This window comes from Raphanus sativus, chromosome 6, assembly GCF_000801105.2.
Source record: "Raphanus sativus cultivar WK10039 chromosome 6, ASM80110v3, whole genome shotgun sequence".
Lineage (NCBI taxonomy): Eukaryota > Viridiplantae > Streptophyta > Magnoliopsida > Brassicales > Brassicaceae > Raphanus > Raphanus sativus.
Genome location: NC_079516.1, coordinates 36,468,690 through 36,485,810, shown reverse-complemented (window position 1 = coordinate 36,485,810; position 17,121 = coordinate 36,468,690). Strand labels below are relative to the sequence as shown.

Sequence of the window (17,121 nt, the reverse complement as noted above, 5' to 3'; positions counted from 1 at the left end):
TATTTAATTTTTTTACTAAAATTAGTTATATATGATATTCATAATTAATTTTTTAATAAAAATGAGTTTTGAAGGTATGTAGTATTGAGACATTTGATTTTTAAATAATTTGTAGCTAAAGTCATATGTTTTTATCTATACTATTAAAACAGATGACTATTTATGAATCTGCCTCTGAAATTTTTAAATAATTACAAAAATTACATGTACTTTTTCCCAGCATTATTTGCAATCAATCAAAAGTCATGATTTTGCAATCATATTAAAGAGTATTTAATATAATTAAGTTCTTAACCTTTTTTGAAAATTGTTTCCTAAATGTTTGCACCAAATCTTTCCAATTTTTGATACATTATTAATTATTAGAAAGCATTTATTAAATAAAACCTCAAAATAAAATCAAGTTGAAATAATAAATGATTAAATCAACAAAATCATAATATAGGTCTGAATTATTTCAACTCTTTAAAAGTAATTTCATTTAAAATAAAAACTAAATCACATAAACTAAATTTATAGAAAATATTTTGAAACGCACAAATAAATTTTCCAATACAAAGAGTATTGAAGATATAAAATATTTTATTTAAATTAGAAAAAATCAGTGTAAAATAAGTTTAACTTTGGATTAAATAAATAAAATTATATTACGGGTTATAATTATTTAGAATCTTTAAAACTTTAGTCATATTTAAAATAATAAAAATAAGTCATATAAGTAAATTTAAGATAAATTTCATAAAGTTTTAAAATATACTCCCTCTGTTTTTTAAAGATAGATGTTTTAGAAAAATAAATTGTTTCACAAAGATGTATTTTTATGTTTCCTATACAAAAATTGCAAATTTCAATAAAATTGATTGAATTTATTGAAAGAATATTGGTTAGAATGCATTGGAATTTGATAATTTTTAAAAATGATGTATAGTTAATGTGTTTTCTTAATATGTGTAAAAACATCAAAACATACATCTTTAAAAAACAGAAGGAGTATAATTTATCAAAAATCATAATTTTTAATACGTAAAATAATTTTTTCCATCAAAAAATATACCCGCCCTTTTTAAGGGCGGGTCAAAATCTAGTGTCTTAATTAAAAACAAATTCCATACAAATAGTTAAAACAGCTTTCATAAAAAAAATTGTATGAGTTAAATACACTAAAGCTTCTATGAACTAATTTAAATGCTTAAGATTAGTCCAAAACTCTATAATTTAGTTGGATAGAAATCTTTTCATGCCATCACTCAGCCTGGGTTCAAAACTCTTACTGATCCCTTTTCCTTCATTTTTACTGAATTTTCTTCTGTCTACATGTCATTTTCATTATTTTCCATAGATTATCAAATCAAAAAAAAATTACCTCATTCAGAAATATTTTCTAGATCCGCAAACATATTCTTCTTGTTGAGTCTCTCATTTTGGACTATTTCCAACTTGTATTGGTTCTGTGATGAATCAATCAAAGATTCAAGTCTTGACCTATACTTTGTCGCACTCGTATGTATTTGTTCCCTCACTTCACTCTTTTACTCGTTTGAATAAGAACAACAAGAAAGTAAAGATGCACATGATCAGTTACAAAAAAAAAAAAAAAAAAAAAAGATGCACATGATTTTTAACCTAGTTCGAGTCTCAGTGTGAGATCTCTACATCTGGGTGCTTGACGGCACAAACAAACACATTTACTGAAATCAATACTCGAGTGTATAAGGATCAGCTCCAAGAGCTAAGAAACAAGATACAATTATAGCTCTCATTGATCCTCTCTTCTTCTCTCTCTGATTCTTTTGGTATACTTCTTCTGTTTCGGATAATGAGCTACTTATTTCTCAATCACTGATAAAGACGAGACTCGGTACACGCTAAACCAACCAATTTCAATAACACCACCGGTTATCTTCAATTGCTTCTTGTACCAAATACATTAGACTTAACCAACCCGGTTTAAGCTTAATGAAGAACGCTGTTGTATGTCAAAGATCATAACAGGTTCCAACTCCGAAGCATATATTTCTTTAGTTGAAGCTTTATGCTATTCCAAGATATTATTTTGTTGCATAATAATTAAATTATAATATACACCAAACTATCAGGTATCCAATTTTGAATATATTTAATTCTTTGTAAATTATATGATGGTCATAAGACCCATATCAGTATATATGTTAGTGTTAAAATTCTTAAAAAAGTATTTACTAAATCTTGAATATAGACCCATGTATATATATATATATATATATATATAAGTTCAAAATTTAAACATTCACTCAGGGGTTTGATGATAAGTGACTGCAACCTTCGAATCCTGACAATTCTCAAAAACAATAAAACCTTCGAATCCTGTTTATGCACTCTGAAATATTCTTAAAATTGTGTCAGATGATACATATATTGAAGTAATAAAGTAATAGTATTATCCGCTGAGTGCGTCTGGATCAATAAAAAAAAAAACTGTATTTTTTTTTTTTCGAGTTGCATCTTCAGATGTGATCTTGTGGGGTCTTTTGTGGTCAGATTGTCTTCGTGTGTGAGTCCAGATCTCTCCTTTTGGAGCTACCCTATAAAACATTACCAACCTCGTATCGGTCCCAAACAATTAATTATATTAGTTTTTTTTTTCTAAATTATCTTCTATTAAATTTAATTATATTAGTTTAGTTCGTTGTTACTTACTTCCAAAATTTAAATTTATTTAATTATTATAATTGTTTATGTTATGTGGTAACCAAACTGTATCAACTATCACTGAAATATGTACGTACATTTTCTAAGTTATGGGGTAGTGATACAAAAGACCTGTTAATACTCCACCAAATTTAAGCAAAAGAAGAGACCTGTTAATAATAATCTTATAAGTATAGAAGCTTACATTTATTAAAATCATTTAATTCTTAAATGGGCAATTCTCCTAGATAGATATTTTCTATTTATTTGTCACAAAATAGCACACAATGACCAAAATGTTTTATTTAAAGGAGTAAACGATTTTTACACTCTAGATATATAAATAAAATTTTAAAAATTTATTTATACTTTCGAATTATATTTTTCAAATTCGATTTTTTTATAAATTTTACTTTTCAAGAAAAGAATTACGAATTTATTTTTCAAAATTTCTTTTTGAATTTTTTTTTTGAAACTATTTTTATTTTCAAAATTTAGTATTTAGTATTAATTTTATAACACTCTAAAACTTAAACTCAAAACTCCACCTCTTAGGATTTATATTAGTTAACCCTAAGGGTATAAATGAATTAATTTCTTTAATAAAATATTTTGGTCATTTTCGTCTTTGTGTGCTATATTTATGAAAAAAAAAATTTAGTGTTATCTTAGGAAATTTCTCTTCTTAATATAAACCCTAACACCCATCAATCAATTTTAAAATTTAACTTTATTGTTTAAGGTATTGATGGGTGATGTGTGATAGAACCATTCTTGTTGCCATGTCGTTTGCATTGTAGACTATATATTCTCTTTCTAACAAGGTCTTTTTTTCTTCCTACCACTTCTGATTCAGTGATGCTTTTTCAATTTTTTTTCACTTGTATATTGAGTAGATAGAAACTTATGGATTAGAATCTTCTAAACTTCTAAATTAGAAGTTTGACGGTAGAAAATACAGTTATTTCATTTTACCGCGTATATTTGGTTGGAAATAAACCTACGGCTTATTTAAAAGAAAAATAGGAATAATGAAAGTTATGTGTAATTGAGGGGGAGTGTTGGGATAAGTATGGGTTTAAGTTGAGATAAACATGTAAATATTAGAGATAAATACTCTCTAATATAAGTCGGTAGAAGTTATGCTTATCTTGTATCTATGTATATATATCGAGCTTGAAGCTCATGAATAAACACAACAGAAAATATTCAGTACTTGCTTGAGTTTAACAGTAATAAAAAAAACAATGAATCAATGATCAACGATAAAACATTGAATATACATTAATTCAGAGAGTTGAGCATGAGAGTTTGATTTGGTAGGTTTTTTTGGGTGGTCACATATTAATATATTATTCTAGGAGAATCTCCTTAAGCAATTTTTGTGATTTTTTCCAACATGAATATTATTTATCAAAATGACATGTAAATGTGAAATACATGATAATAATATAAGACCATCTACATTGGTTAAATTTTTTTTAACCTTCTATTTTCCACTTTTAATCTTCCACCTCATATTCTCTTTCTCCCACTTCACTTTGTCTTCATTTTTTCATGTTTTTTATTTAGAAACTTACGATAAAGGATATTTTTTATATATGTCCAAAATATATGAAACTAATTTATGTTTATAGAACACGAAAATAATAATTTCTGATATAAAGAGTTAATTAAAGAAATAAATAAATTAATTTTCTATAGTATAAAGTAACCAAAAATAATCAAAGGTGAATGCATATACACAATCCCACATCCCAAAATAAACAAATAAATAAAAACTAAAAAAAGGAAAGACTTATAATAACAGAAGTAACCAAAGAAAATTGGTAAAAACATATTTCGAATGCCTAGACAAACACAATCAGCATGGAATGCACCAAACAACGTTGATATTAAGAAAAGGTTTAGTTATTGTTTTTAGCAAACAAGAAAAAGGGTCTCGTTCGTTGCTTTTACCAGTGACGATTTAAAGTTCATTATATCGTTACAGGTCTCTAAAATCACAATTTTGAAAGGCCTTTTTCGAAAAGAAAAATAGCAAAAATTCAAAAAATTTGAGACAAAGCAAGAAAGTCGCAGTATTTATACATCGTGATATTATAAATAGGCCTGGGCACGGATCGGATATCCGGGTTTTTGAAGGTATTTGCGATTTGCTTCGAATGTTACGGATATCTAATTTTCCGATTTGCTTTGATTCGGAAAAATACGGATATTCGGAAAAACGGATATCCGGAAAATAAATAGATATTTGCGGATATTTGCGGATACTTACGGATATCTCATTTGTTTTGATTAATACAAATAATCTTAAAAATTTGATACAAATTTTTTTTTGGAATTTTTTTTTTGCATGATATAAAAGATAAAAATTAAAAGATATAGTGAATCTACATATTTTGTAAAATTTTAAACTTAATTAACAATTATAATAACAAAAAACTTAAGAAAAAAATTATAATTGTCATAAATGTTTTTTTCCTTTTATGTAATACTTTTATATAAGTAATAATGTGAATAGAATCTGTCAAATCATATGTTAGAATAATAATTTTATACATTTAAAATTTTAAATATATTCAAAATATACATGTATTTATATATTGACGGATCGGATCGGATATTCGATTCCCAAAATTTTAATATTTGTGATTTGCTTCGATATTAACAGATATTGAATTTTAGTATTTGCTTTGCTTCGAAAGCTTACGGATATTCGGAATTTTCGGATCGAATAGCAACGGATAACGAATCGAATCAAATTTCACGGATAAAATGCCCACCCCTAATTATAAACCCTTGGACTAGTTATATACAAAAGAAAAAGTAACCAGAGTTAACTTTGTTTTTGCAAATTACACGTCATGGTATATTTCAAGTTTTAACCCTGGACCTTAGTTAGTCAGAAAGAAAAAAGTAACCATGGTCAACTTTTGGCACTAATCAATTACGCGTCAGCTTATAACATGAACATTGATTTGAAATGATTAGTTAGTTCAGGGAAAATGAGAGTTTATCTCTTATCTTACTATGAAATTAGTCTCGCATTTAGTAATAAACGGATTGTTAACCAGAAAGAAAAACTGTTTAAGGAAATGTGGGCTCCACAAAAAGGTTGCAGGTCTGTCTAGGGTTTAAGGGCGTCGTTCTCCATAAAGCTAACCTTTGCTCATTTTTCTATTCTCTTGGAGCTCTGGGTGATTGGAAAGGTCCTTTCTCCTCTCTTTTTTCTTCTTTTCTCTTTTCCTTGTTGGGATGTGTAAACGAAATTGCTGTCACTGATTTTTTTCCCTTGACGGTTTTCATAAATTATACTAGCTTTTTCTTTATAATCTAGATCGATCTGACCTTATATAGATCTGACAGTTCTCACCATGAAAAGAATGATTTTTGCTTCTTCAAATGGAAACGTTTGTGTCTCCGGTTCTCTTAGATGAGCTGCTTTGTTTTCCATATTATAAATTTTCGAAATAATTTTTTTTTTATTGTTGGTCATATATATGTATCTTTGTTCGAGGAGGGCCCATAAGAACTTAGATCTAATAATCCACTGTTTTGTTAGTGACAGATGGAGGAAGAAGATGATGACGACGACGTTTCATGGGACTCTTATGGAGGTAGTAGTAGTAAGAGGCAAAATAAGAAAAATCAAGATAAACCAGAGATTCTTATTGGGTTGACATCATCTGATGAAATATACCCAACGGTATATCAGCATCAGCAAACTCAAGTGGGGTTTGCCACCTCACTACAAGAAAATACGCAGATTCTGAGGGAAATACCGAGGGAAAATGAGTTCTTCGGAAATTTCTGACAAAATATCGAGAAAATACCGAGGAAACCAAGAAATGGGGTTTCCTCGAAATTTCCTCACTATTTTTTGAGGAAATTTCGAGTAAGACCAACTTCCTCTGTATTTTTCGAGGGGATACCGAGGAAACCAGTGTCGTCGGAGAAAGTCGACGGATATTTCTAATATTTCGACGACATCTTGCAGCCGTTAGAGAGCCGTTGGGAGAGCCGTTGGGGGATTTAAACAATTTCGAGGAAATTTCGAGGAAATGCCTGTTTCCCTCGAAATTTCCTCGAAATTTCCTCATTATGCCGGGAGGATTTCATCTATAAATACAGCCACCCCTCTTCCTCTTCATTCACTCCATTTCTTTTCTTCTTCTCTCCTAGTCTCACGAATTTGATTCCAAAAAAACATGTCTTCTTCAAATTATTTTCGTTCTTGGATGGATCGACCTCATTTGGATCCGGACACGAGATTGCTTACGGAAGAATACAATCAAGGTATAATCGAGTTCATGAGGGTAGCTCGCAAACAACCGGAAGCAGAAACAGGTAAGTTAAGATGTCCTTACTCTAATTGTAAAAATAGAAAAGTTATTAAAGAGTGGGATGTTTGGACTCATCTATTATTGAGTGGGTTTACACGAAGTTACAAAATTTGGTATCATCATGGGGAAACTGATTACGAACTTGGTAGTATTAGCGAACCTCAGCCGGCGGTTAGATTAGAAGAACCAATTAGGACGGATGTAGATTATGGTGTAGGTACTGAGCAGATGATAAATGATCATTTTAGAGGGGAAGATTTACCCAATGCAGAAGCTAGGAGATTTTATGAAATGTTGGATGCTGGAAAGCAACCATTGTACGAAGGTTGCAGAGATGGTCATTCAGCTTTATCATCTGCTATGAGACTGATGGGCATTAAAACAGATTATAACTTAGCTGAAGACTGTGTGGATGCGATAGCTAATTTTGTTAAAGGTATTCTACCTGAGGATAATGTAGCTCCAGGTTCATACTACGAGGTTCAAAAACTCGTAGCTGGGGTTGGTTTATCTTATCAGGTAATAGATGTATGCAGCGATAACTGCATGATTTATTGGAGGGCGGATGATCAGCGGACTACATGCAAATTTTGTGGGAAGCCTCGTTATAAAGATACGAGTGGAAGAGTTCCAGTGCCATATAAAAGGATGTGGTATTTGCCTTTGACGGAAAGGTTGCAGAGGTTGTATCTTTCAGAACGCACAGCGCAACGAATGAGATGGCATGCGGAGCACTCAACAGATGGTGAAATTAGACATCCTTCAGATGCAAAAGCGTGGAAACATTTCCAATCAAAGTATCCCGACTTTGCGTATGAGAGAAGAAATGTCTACCTTGGATTATGTACTGATGGCTTCAGCCCGTATGGGAAGAGTGGAAGACAATATTCTCTATGGCCAGTCATTGTTACACCATACAACTTACCCCCAAACTTGTGCTTGCGACGAGAGTTTTTGTTTCTCTCCATTCTCGTTCCCGGACCAGAGCATCCTAAGAGATCACTTGATGTGTTTCTTCAGCCACTAATATATGAGTTGCAACAACTATGGGCTCAAGGTGCTGAAACATACGATATTTCGTGTAAAGAAAACTTTCAAATGCGGGCAGTACTAATGTGGACAATAAGTGATTTTCCAGCATATGGTATGTTATCTGGATGGACAACGCATGGAAGGCTATCATGTCCATATTGTCAAGATAACACTGATGCTTTCCAACTAAAACACGGAAGGAAAACGTGTTGGTTTGACTGTCACATGAGATTCCTACCACCTGATCATCCATATCGTAGGAGTAGGAATTTGTTTACTAAGAACAAGAAGGTGTTTGACAGTCCACCTGCGGAAATTAGTGGGAAAAGTTTGAAGACACAACTAAGAGATTTTGGTGCAGAAAGGACGCCAGACATCGGTGGACATGCGCGTTTTCCGGTAGATGCTGTTGGAAACCTACATAACTGGCACAAAAAAGTATATTCTGGGATCTGCCATACTGGGAGGATCATTTGCTAAGGCATAATTTAGATGTCATGCATATTGAGAAGAATTTTTTGACAATCTCATGAACACGATCCTTAACGTTCAAGGTAAAACAAAGGATAACTTGAAGTCAAGACTGGATTTAGTCGATATATGTGCTCGTTCAGAACTTCATGTTGATGAGAATGGTAGGGCTCCTTTTCCCATATACCGACTTGATGCAGAAGGAAAAGATGCGTTCTTTGATTGGATTTCAAACGATGTGGAATTTCCAGACGGTTACGCATCTAATTTGCGTAACTCTATCGACAGAAAGGAAGGAAAGTTTATTGGTTTAAAAAGTCACGATTGTCATGTGTTGATGCAGCGCTTACTTCCGTTTGCTTTCAAGGAACTATTACCACGAAATGTTTATGAAGCAATTGCAGGGATAAGTGCTTTCTTCCGCGATTTATGCGCCAGATCAGTGACTCTTGAAGGTATTGAAAATCTGAAGACTAACATAGCTGTGATTCAGTGCAACCTTGAGAAGATATTTCCTCCCTCATTTTTTGATGTTATGGAGCATCTTGTTATTCACTTGGCAAGAGAATTGGAACTTGGTGGTCCTGTGCAGTATAGATAGATGTATCTGTATGAGCGCTATATGTTCCATTTGAAGAAAATGGTGAAAAATCTAAGTAGGGTGGAAGGTTCTATAGTCGCACAGATGATCAATGAAGAAATTTCAAACTTTACTGAATACTACTTTCCAGCAGAAGTTCAGACCAAAAACAGAAGACCTGCTCGGCATGATGATAGAGGCGAACGGGCAATATACCATGTTACGGTTCCTGACATTTTCACAGATGTTGGACGACTTAGCGGAAAATCAAAGGACCGTCGACTTACTGAGCAGGAGCGCAGTCATTTGCAAACATATTTGCTCACCAACTGCGAAGATGTTCTTCAATATGAGAGGTAAGTTTATTATCTTTTTTTTTTAACTCTGAGAAATAATACGTTTGGACATCGTAAAGTAACCAAAACCAGAAAACAGAACGAGAAACACAATAGAGGGGAAACAAACGCCCTACACCAAGAAACTCGACCTAAAGTCACAGTTTCAAACCAAACACCAGCAAACCAAACCGCAAGGACAAAACCCTCCACCTTTTGACTTGTCGCAAATAATCAACTAAACAGCCCTTGACCTCGTCGCTTCTTCTGCAAGTAAACCTCTGAGCCAAACCGGATCACCCTGCGCCACATACGACTGTATTCTCCTTTCCTTTGTTACGCTACGAGCAATCAAGAAAGCCGGTTTGTTCGCACCTCGACGCACCGTCAAAACCTCCCAATCACTAATCTGACCAAGAACCTCTCTTATTTCCTCGCCATACGCTCGTAATGCAATGCAGGCTAAGCCTTCGGTCTGTTAACCACCCCAACAACTTCCGAGTCTTCCATTTCAAAAGAGACCTTCAGGATTCTATGAGCACACATACTCTCTGTCGCCCAAATCAAAGCCAGTCTCCGAGCTTCCAACAGCGACGGGACTCCGAGGAAAGCTCTCCTGCTATGAAGTAAAGTTACACCATCACTGCTTCTAACAATCCAGCTCACACCAGCCACCTTTGTATTTTTTATCCACGACAGCCCAATGTTGCACTTGACTCTACCACTCTCTGGCGCCTTCCAATGCTCTGCTTTCCTGACTTTACAGTTCTTCTCCCGAATTTCTCTAGCTGACGCCACCATAGCATCAAACCAGCGTCTAGAGTCCTCTCTGCACTTTGAAACCGTTTCCACTGCATCAAAATCTTTTCCTTGAAAGATAAAAACATTCTTATTCTTCCACAGCATCCATAACACCCAAGGAAACAACCTGCTACTCTCCTTTGGAACCCTCTTATCTTTCCCCAAAGACATCAGATAACTGAAGTTCTCATATAAAGAGCAGTGCTCGAAACCTCTTCTAGGAAAAGGTACACCAGAGTTCGCCCACACCAAGCGAGCCACCGGGCAAGTAAACAAGACATGATTAATAGACTCACCTTCTTCTCCACATTTTTGACACCTAGGATCAACTTTCATTCCTCTTGCTATGCATTCTTCAGCAACACCTAATGCATTAGACAGAGCTTTCCATAGGAAAATTTTAATCTTTGGAGTTGTTTCAATCTTCCAAACCTTGCTGCGCAAGCCATTGATCGATGGTTGGCTCTGAGCCAATCTTCGCACCTCAGACTTGTCAAGAGAGCAAGCCATCCAGTAACCCGACTTCACAGAGTATGCTCCCCACTTGGTGTGGACCCATTCGTATGAGTCACATTTCCCAAAAGCTGGCTTCATTTTCAAAATTTTATTTTAACAAATTTACATTTATATCTTAATTAATTACATTTTTGTCCATCACAGGATTTTCATGGCAGAAAAGCGGTTCGAATATAGATACGCTACAGAGGCAGAACTAGAAGAAATGAAGCAAAGAGAATTTGCTGGATGGATGTTTACTTATGTGAGTGCCTTAAACAAATTAAAAAATCATTTATCACATATTTATACTCATATATATGTGCTATTAATAGGTGTCTGCTGGTTTGGCCAGAGGTGAAACATTTGACGATTGGATACGCGAGATGGTGGTTGGACCAAACTATGTTGTGAAGTCATATCCGAGATTTTGTACTCGAGGATATGCATTCACAACTGAAAAGACAAAACGTTCGCGTACGACCTATGATGCTGGCGTTTGTTCTGCATCGGGAGATGATGTATACTACGGACACATACATGAGATTTTGGAAATCAAGTATTTGGGCTTGCTTGGATTGCGCTGTACTGTTTTTTATTGTGATTGGCACGACATCACTCCAGATCGAGGTGTGAGAACAGATGCATTTGGTGTTACATCAGTTAATTCGAGACGAAAGCTGCAATATTATGATCCTTTCATTCTTGCTTCTCAGGCCGATCAAGTAAGTAAATGTTAATTATTCAGAATGATTGGTCATCATGTGTAATAATTTAAACTTGTACTAAAAATTTTAAAATGTTACAGGTTTGTTATATCAAGTACCCCCGGATAAGAAACAGAGATGATCCATGGGTTACTGTTACCAGACTCAACCCGAGAGGCCGAGTTCAGGGGAGTTCTGAGCTGGAAGACCCACTACAACCAATTACATCCAGTAGCTTAAGTGCAGCAGAAGATGTAGCAGGAGTTGGCCTTGTAGTAGATTTCACCGACTTCGCAGAGGAAGCCGTCGTTCACGCATAGGATGAACCAGTTATTGGAGAGTTTCACCAAGATCCAGATTCAGATTCATCTGCTGATGATGAGTCGGAATCAGAGTAGTTTTTTTTTTTTTTTAAATGTATTTCGAGGAAATTTCGAGGGAAGTTAGGGTTTCCTCGAAATTTCCTCGGAATGACCCTTAACGGTTTAGGGGTTTGATTGAAAACACCTTGTTCCTCGAAATTCCCTCGAAATATTTCGAGGAAATTTCGACGACCAAGATAATTTTAGGGGTTTGATTTAAAACACCTTGTTTCCTCGAAAATTCCTCGAAATATTTCGAGGAAGTTTCGAGGGCACATAAATTTTTTTGTGCTTCCTCGAAATTCCCTCGAAATATTTCGAGGAAATATCGAGGACCTCGAAAATTTTTTTGGTTGTTCCTCGAAATTCCCTCACAATATTTCGAGGGAATTTCGAGGAACAGGGGGTTTTAAACCGAAAACAACGTTTTGCGGATTGAATAACACGTATATAACCTTCATTAAGTGTCTTAGCCAGATTATAAAGTCAAACTTTAGGGTTTTAACCCGAAAACAATGTTTTGCGGATTGAGACGAAAACCACACAACATAAGATAAACACTTATACATTTTAATAAACGTTAAAGGAAATACTTACAATAATTTTTGTAATTGTGTTATTTCATTGTTTATGATCATCTATACAAAGAAACCTCATTATTATGAATTACACTTGTATAAGAAATGACATAGGGGAAAAAATCGATGTTTTCAAAACCCCAAACCCTCATTCCTCGAAACTTCCTCACAATATTGTGAGGAAATTTCGAGGAATGTTTTCCTCAGACTATTTTTCATTAACCAGGCAACCCTAGCCGCAAATAAGAGAATTTCGAGGAAATTTCGACGACCACATTAAAAATTGTGAGGAAATTTCGACGGACGCTGTCCGTCGGACCCCTCATAAATTAGGTTTTCATTCTTTTCTTCCCCATTTCTCTCCTTCTCGATTTCTTCTCTTCCTCTCTCGCGGCTCCTCCTTCTCCTCTCCTCTCTCTTCCTCGCGGCTCCTCTCCTCTCTTTTCTCTTCCTCCACGGATCTCCTCTCCTCTCCTCTCTTCCTCTCGGCCTCCTTCCTCTCCTCTCTTCCTCTCCTCTCTTCCCATGTAAGTAATTCATCTCTTCTCTTCCTCTCTTCATAGATCTCGAAATTTAGGTTGTTAGATAGAAAATTCTAGGATTGAATGGATAGTTTAGGATTTGCATGTTTGAATTGTTGTTTGGATTGTTGGTATATATTTTTTTTTGATTTATTTTGTGTTTTTGATTTTTTTAAAACGTTTTTTTGATTTTTAAAAACGTTTTTTGATTTTTTAAAACGTATTTTTGATTTTTTAAAACGTTTTTTTTGATTTTTAAAAAACGTTTTTGATTTTTTAAAACGTATTTTTGATTTTTTAAAACGTTTTTTGATTTTTTTAAACGTTTTTTCATTTTTTAAAACGTTTTTTTGATTTTTAAAACGTTTTTTGATTTTTAAAAATATTTTTATATATTAAAACTATTTTTTATTTATTAAACTATTTTTAATATACTAAAACTATTTTTGTAATTATTAAACCATTTTTAATATATTAAAACTTTTTTGTAATTATTAAACAATTTTTAAATATTAAAACTTTTTTTGTAATCATTTAATAATTTATTAAAATATTTAAACTATTTTTTATATATTTAAACATTTTTTTGTTATTATTAAACAATTTTAATATATTAACAAATTAAATAAATAATTGTATATATTAAATAAAATTTATTTATATAAAGGTCTCAAGAGGAACAGACCCGCTCTCGACAGCGTCGTGGTCGTGGTGGTTCGGGGAGCGGCTCTATTTCGGGTTCCGCATCGCCCTACAGCTCCTACGAGACATCTCCCTCTCCATTTCCCTCTCATTCTCCTCCCGCTCCCGGTGTGGCACCCACTCCTGCTCCTGCTCCTGCTCCTGCTCATCCGACACTTCTGAGAGTTGCGGAGTTTGTTCGACAGCCGGGTCGTGACCATCTTCCATATCTCACTCAGTATCCACGCGGACGGGGTCAGACATGGTAATTAAACCTATTTTTTTTTCATTAAATTTGATTCATTTTAAATAATTAATTCTTTTTATTAGGTTCGACCGATCCGGGAACGGGATCAGCGGATGGATCAACAGTATGATGTACTCGTCCCTCGAGAATGGACATCCGACTTTCACCGACTTCCCTCTCGAGAAGCAGCATATGTGGTTTCAACAGTTTGCGGTAAGTATTCTATTTTTTACTTATTTTTTTAATCTTTAATATTAATTTTCTACTAATTGTGTTTTATTTTCAGCAACAATTCAACTGGAATGCCGATGATACGTTGTTTATCTATTACCACTTCGTCCATAAAGTTATGGACAACTATGGGAAGCAGATGCACTCGTGGAAGAAGAAGTGGGAAATAAACAAGGTTTGTTTTTATTTATGAAACAATTTTTTAATTTTTTAAAATATTTTTTTATTTATTTAACAATTTTTTTTAAAGGTTCCAAAGGGGATGGACCCGACGGTCTGGCGGGAGTTGGGTGTGCATTAGAGTAAGAACGAAGTGAGAGCAACTTCTTCCACCAACTCCACCAACCGCAAGAGCGACCGTAAGGGGAAGGGCATGTACGTCCATAACTTGGGTGCTCAATCTTTAGCCAGTCTGGGGGATCGCTTGGTAAGCTTGTCGGTTTTTATTATATTATTTAAGATTCTAATATTTTTTTGTGCATTTCTTTTAATTACCAACTAGGTGATAACCTGCGCTTTGCGCAGGGTGAGAAAACTTAAATAAATTACAATTTTAATATATGGATATTAGAAAGGTAAAATCATAAACACATACATTACAGATTATTCATGTTAAGAGATTCAATGAAAGTACAGATACATAAATAAAGTAAGCTTCAAAGTATTTTAAAACTTATGTTATTTGTTTTGTGTAATTGAAATATAGTTTGTGGAAGTAAATCTAAAAGAATAAATAAAAACTGATATAAAACTAATGAAGTCCGCCATATGTGTTTTCCTAGTCGACTTCTGGTTTTCTTAATGATGATTCGAAAAAAAGGGATGTGATGAGGAGATGTGTTAAAGACAGTGCGTAAGTATATACATAATGATGTATGTTTAGGGTTTTAATGATGAAAACAAATCCCCAAAATTATAGCAATATTTACTAATTAATATTCCTAAACTTGTGGTACAATTTACTTTAAAACTTGTTTTAACACATGTTTTAATAAAAACACAGCTCTCAAATTAGGCAATATTTGTATTTGAAGTTGTATATATAAACATGTTTATCAGCGATTATAATTGAGGAAAATTACTTGATGGTTTAAACAAAATTAGTGAATATTATGAATTGATTCCACACATGATTGATACCTTTGTTAATATTTTAATACTGAAAAGATCATGCTCAAATTCTGCATAAATCATCTTTTAGATGTGAGACGAAAACTAATGAAAAAATCATGTACCTAATACAAAATATTACACTGGAACGATTTAATTTTTTATTTCGACCAATCATAAAACTATGAATATTTGAAACTACATATATGTTCAAAATGATTTGTCTCAGTTAGAATAGCAATTAAAATCAACAGTAATTTAGGAAAATAGATTAAATTTCCGTAAACAATGCATAATCTTTGATTATGTCTTTCTTTCCATTTTTTTTTTAAAATAATATAAGGAACATTTAAAACATTTGATATGATTTATGTAAAAAGATAAACTAATCAAGGCATCAAGTTCATATAACAATTGAATTTATATGATTATTACATACCTAATAAAACATAATTTTTGTATATGATATATTTTTTGCATATCATGATTGACTACGTATTATATTATAATTATCATATAAATTTGTGGATCAGAAAATAAATAATATGATGTATCAAAAATGATATGGTTCTCCGGGTTAAAAAAATTATATGGTTTAGTAGGTTGAGAAAACAATTTTTTTTTCTTAGTAAGTTTGTTTAAAACAAATATTTCTTTACCTTGAGAAACAAACGATGTATCAGAAACTATAGTTTTAAGTAAACGATGTATGAGAAATATAATTTACGCAAAATGTGATTGTATCTTTGACTGATTTGATGTTTTGATTAAATCACCATTCTAAATGGAGTGTATTTAATTGTGACTGAGAATCTATTTACTAATTTATGGCGATGAGAATCAAAATTTACGGCTAACTGAAACTATTCTGTAATTTAGGAAACAATATAATACATTCGGCAATGTACTAATCTCATTAATTATGCATTTCAGATATGGATACGCAGAAGTTATGTGAATGATTACATTGTTTTAATACATTCTTTTTATATATATTTGAAATACATTTAACGTTTAGTAGATAGATATCTAATGTCCATTTATACGAAACACTATAATACAACATAATAATTTTTTTTTCTTCGGTCCTATTATGAATTTAAAAAAAAACTAATGAAAGCATCAATTTCATATAACAACTGAAGTTATACGATTATTATGTACCTAATCAAATACAGATATTTTTGTATTCGATGTATCAAAAATGATATGGTTATTCACATAAAAAATTATATGGTTCAGTAGGTTGAGAAAACAAATATTTTTTATTAGTAAGTTTGTTTAAAATAAATAATTTTTTACCATGAGAAATAAACGATGTATCAGAAATATTGTAGCTTTAAACAAACGATGTATCAGAAATATAGTTTATGCAAAATGTGATTGTATTTTTGACTGATTTGATGTTTTAATAAAATCACCATTCAAAATGGGATACATTTAATTGTGATTGAGAATCTATTTACTAATTTATAGCGATGAGAATCAAAATTTATGGCTGATTAAAACTATTTTGTATTTTAGGAAACAATATAATACATTTGGCAATGCACTAAATCTCTTAATTATTCGATATGGATATGCAAAAGTTATGTGAATGATTACGTTGTTCTAATACATTATTTTTTAAATGCATTTTATGTTTAGTAGATAGATATATAATGTCCATTTATACGAAACACTATAATACAACATAATACATTTTTCGTTGGTCCTATAATTTTTTTTTAAAACTAATCAAAGCATCAATTTTATATAACAGTTTAATTCATATGATTATCATTTATGAAAATTTCTAAAATATACAAAGCGATGGTCCTTAATTTAAGTGATTAAATATCTTTTTTCAAATATTTTAAAAATTAGATGATCAATCACAAAAAGAAGATTACCATAATCAAAAGCCTCTTAAATTGACTACACAATTGTAAAGTCATAAAGATGGACACAAAAATTA

At 32.4% G+C, this 17,121-nt stretch overlaps 1 protein-coding gene across 1 annotated transcript; it reads left to right on the top strand.

The window, feature by feature from the left end:
• Nucleotides 1–10,891: 10,891 nt before the first annotated feature.
• LOC130494621 (uncharacterized) lies at nucleotides 10,892–11,754 on the top strand. Its single transcript, XM_056987328.1, has 3 exons — nucleotides 10,892–10,992; nucleotides 11,063–11,452; nucleotides 11,536–11,754. Exons 1-3 carry the CDS (start codon nucleotides 10,900–10,902, stop codon nucleotides 11,752–11,754), a joined length of 702 nt encoding a protein of 233 aa, XP_056843308.1. The 5' UTR covers nucleotides 10,892–10,899.
• Nucleotides 11,755–17,121: the final 5,367 nt, after the last annotated feature.